The sequence below is a fragment of the Meles meles genome, chromosome 14 (genome assembly GCF_922984935.1).
Source record: "Meles meles chromosome 14, mMelMel3.1 paternal haplotype, whole genome shotgun sequence".
In the NCBI taxonomy this organism is placed as follows: Eukaryota; Metazoa; Chordata; class Mammalia; order Carnivora; family Mustelidae; genus Meles; species Meles meles.
Window position 1 is genome coordinate 4,282,369 of NC_060079.1, and position 3,180 is coordinate 4,285,548.

General features: G+C 46.8%; 1 protein-coding gene across 2 annotated transcripts; it reads left to right on the top strand.

The window, feature by feature from the left end:
• The first annotated feature begins 108 nt into the window (after positions 1-108).
• MRPL57 (mitochondrial ribosomal protein L57) lies at positions 109-896 on the top strand. Of its 2 annotated transcripts, none has more exons than XM_045978571.1 (2): positions 109-218; positions 418-896. In XM_045978571.1, the coding sequence occupies exon 2, from the start codon at positions 426-428 to the stop codon at positions 732-734; it is 309 nt and encodes a 102-aa protein (XP_045834527.1). In that variant the 5' UTR covers positions 109-218; positions 418-425; the 3' UTR covers positions 735-896. The 2 variants fall into 2 exon arrangements, with proteins under 2 accessions (XP_045834527.1, XP_045834528.1); XM_045978572.1 differs by having other exon boundaries at positions 111-218; positions 421-896.
• Positions 897-3,180: the final 2,284 nt, after the last annotated feature.

The following is a 3,180-nucleotide window of genomic DNA, read 5'->3' on the forward strand; positions in this document are numbered from 1 at the left end:
AGATGCCACCACTCCGCTTGCGCCCGCCACTAGTTTGAATCTCTTTGCGCCGGAAGCGTCCCTGTGTCCGCGGAGTCGCTCAAGTCCTCTCTCGCGAGAGCTGAAGTCTCGCGAGAAGGGGGCAAGGCCGTTCCGAGGGACGGGCGCGCTTCCGGGGTCGTGTCCGCCAGCGTGCGGAGGACGGGAGGTCCCGTGTGGCCTTCTGAGGGTCGCAACCGGTGAGTTGGCTGGCGTATTTGGTTCTTTCACGAGTCCCCTTCTTTTCCCTGTCGCGCCTAGCTGGGGTCCCCGCTTTGTATGGGGTGCGGTGTGGTTGTCGGGGTTGGCCGAGTGGCAACAGAGCCGGTTTTGCGCTCGCCTTGCTTCTTCCCGCGGCCAAACGCGTCGTCAGCGTTTGTGCGGCTCCTGCCGTCTCAGCAGGTACCATGTTCCTGACCGCCCTCCTCCGCCGCAACCGCATTCCTGGCAGACAGTGGATTGGGAAGCACCGGCGGCCGCGGACCGTGTCTTCCCAGGCGAAGCAGAACATGATCCGTCGCCTGGAGATAGAGGCGGAGAACCATTACTGGCTGAGCATGCCCTACCTCACCGCGGAGCAGGAGTACGGCCACGCCGCGGAGCGCAGGGCGGCGGCCTTCGAGGCCATCAAGGCGGCCAGCATGTCCAAGTTCCCCCCACACAGATTTGTGGTAGACCAGCTCGACCATCTCAATGTCTGCAAGAAGTGGTCCTGACCCGGAGGCAGTCACAGGGCTGCCACCTCCCGACTGATTCTGGAACCGAAGAAGGGGGAAAATGATCTTTGGACCCGTCTTACTGAACAGCAAGCATGAGTATAGTGGTCTGCATATAGGATATCTGGGGCTCCACACTCTTTAATAAAACTTCACAGTTCAGTCTCTGTGACAGTGTTTCCTTCTCCGTCACCCTGATGGGAAGATAGATGTCCTAAGTCACAGAGGGTATAGAATGTATTCTGGATGGAAGCTTCCAAAAAAAACAAAAAACAAAAAACTATGGTTTGGAATCTATGTTTAAGTATGAGGTCCTTGATGGGGCCTTACCTTTCTTACGAAGAATAATTGCCTAAACATAAGTGGGAAAAAAGGTTTTTTTGGTTAAACATACTCCTCAAAATAGCATTTTCTTCTGGGATTGCTACTAAAAGATACTTAAATGAAGTAAAAGGAACTCACCAGAATTGCTACATGAAGTTGTATTTTAAAAACATTTTGTGGCGCCTGGGTGGCCCAGTCCCTAAGCGTTTACCTTCAGCTCCCGTCATGATCCCAGCATCCTGGGATTGAGCCCTGGATCAAGCTCCCTGCTTGTGCTCTCTCTTTTTCTCTGTCAAATAAAACCTTTAAAAAATAATAAAATATAAAAATCTCTTCTGGGGCGCCTGGGTGGCTCGGTGGTTTGGGCCGCTGCCTTCGGCTCGGGTCGTGGTCTCAGAGTCCTGGGATCGAGTCCCGCGTCGGGCTCTCTGCTCGGCAGGGTGCCTGCTTCCCTCTCTCTCTGCCTACTTGTGATCTCTCTCTGTCAAATAAATGGATAAAATCTTTAAAAAAAAAAATCTCTTCTGAGGTACCTGGGTGTCACAATCAGTTAAGCCCCTCTAACTTGTGGTTTCCCCTGCGGTGGTGAGATCCAGCCCTGCATAGGGCTTCATGCTGGGCGGCAGGGGGTGGGAGCCAGCGCTTCTTACGATTCTCTCTCTCTGCCCCTCCCCCTACCTCAAATAAATACTTAAAAATTTTTTAAAAATTTAAAAAAAACCTTTCTGGGGGGGCGCCTGGGTGGCTCAGTGGATTAAGCCGCTGCCTTCGGCTCAGGTCATGATCTCAGGGTCCTGAGATCGAGCCCCGCATCGGGCTCTCTGCTCAGCAGGGAGCCTGCTTCCTCCTCTCTCTCTGCCTGCCTCTCTGCCTACTTGTGATCTCTCTCTGTCAAATAAATAAATAAAATCTTTAAAGAAAGAAAAAAAAACAAAACACAAACCTTTCTGGGATGTAATTAATAAACCTTACAGTCCACCAGTTGAAGATGTTTATTGTTTCAAATTACCTTTTAAAGAATTTTAAAGAACATAGGTGTTACCAAATTCAACAATCCTATCACCTGGGGCTATTTTACATGTGAGGACATATTTAAGAAACTTGTCCAAAATCATACCCAATAAGGACTGTGACTTGTATTTCAGTTTCTGTGTAGTCTAGAAATAGTAACTGCTAGGTATATATTTAATAGAACATTTTCAAAACACAAAAGAAAAATAACTCGGCCCCATTACCCAGAGATGAAATATTGAATTTACATGCATAAACAGAATTTAGAGCTAAAAACTCTTAACATTTAAAGATCGTGATGCGGGGCACCTGGGTGGCTCAGTAGGTTAGAGCCTCTGCCTTTGGCTCGGTCATGGTCTCGGGGGTCCTGGGATCGAGCCCTGCGTGGGCCTCTTTGCTCGGCAGGGAGCCTGCTTCCCCCTCTCTCTGCCTGCCTCTCTACCTACTTGTGATCTCTGTCAAATAAATAAATAAAATCTTAAAAAAAAAAAATAAAGATCGTGATGCATATTGCCAGTGGCTTTCCAGAAAGACTGTAGAACAGCAAGATCATGTATAAAGTGTGCCAATCTCATTTGCCAACATTGACTGTTATCTTCATTAATACATGATTGTGATTTATATTTAAATGTCTGCCATTGGGATGTATAGGCTTTGGTGCACATAGTGTTTTTTTTAAGTCATTGCGCCTAAAAAGTACCTGCCACGTGGTAGCTGAATGTTTAACCAGACTGAGCCCTTATTAATATGTCATATTCTTGGTGGTGTATAAATACCTTTTGAATGCTTTTTGTAGTTTACAGAAATGTCTCTGGTTCATGTGAGCAATTTAGTACCTGTGACCTTTTATTTTCACATCTGGAAATGGTGACAGCTGATGCTGTTTAGGAGAAAGTTGAAGTAGGCTCAGGGGATTTGCTTAAAACCATTATTATATTGCTTTGATATTCATGTAACTCAGAAACTTTCTTTGACTTTGGAGTTTGAAAAAGTAATGGTTAACTTGAATCTTGGAGAAGGAAAAAGATGCTAAAATCTTGAGTCTGAAGAAACAGAAGGCATTCATGAGAAGAGAGGTATTTCATCCCCATTATGTAGGTTAGAAAATGAA

Coding starts and splice junctions, on each gene's coding strand:
- MRPL57 (XM_045978571.1), top strand. CDS start 426: ATGTTCCTGACCGCCCTCCTCCGCCGCAACCGCATTCCTGGCAGACAG.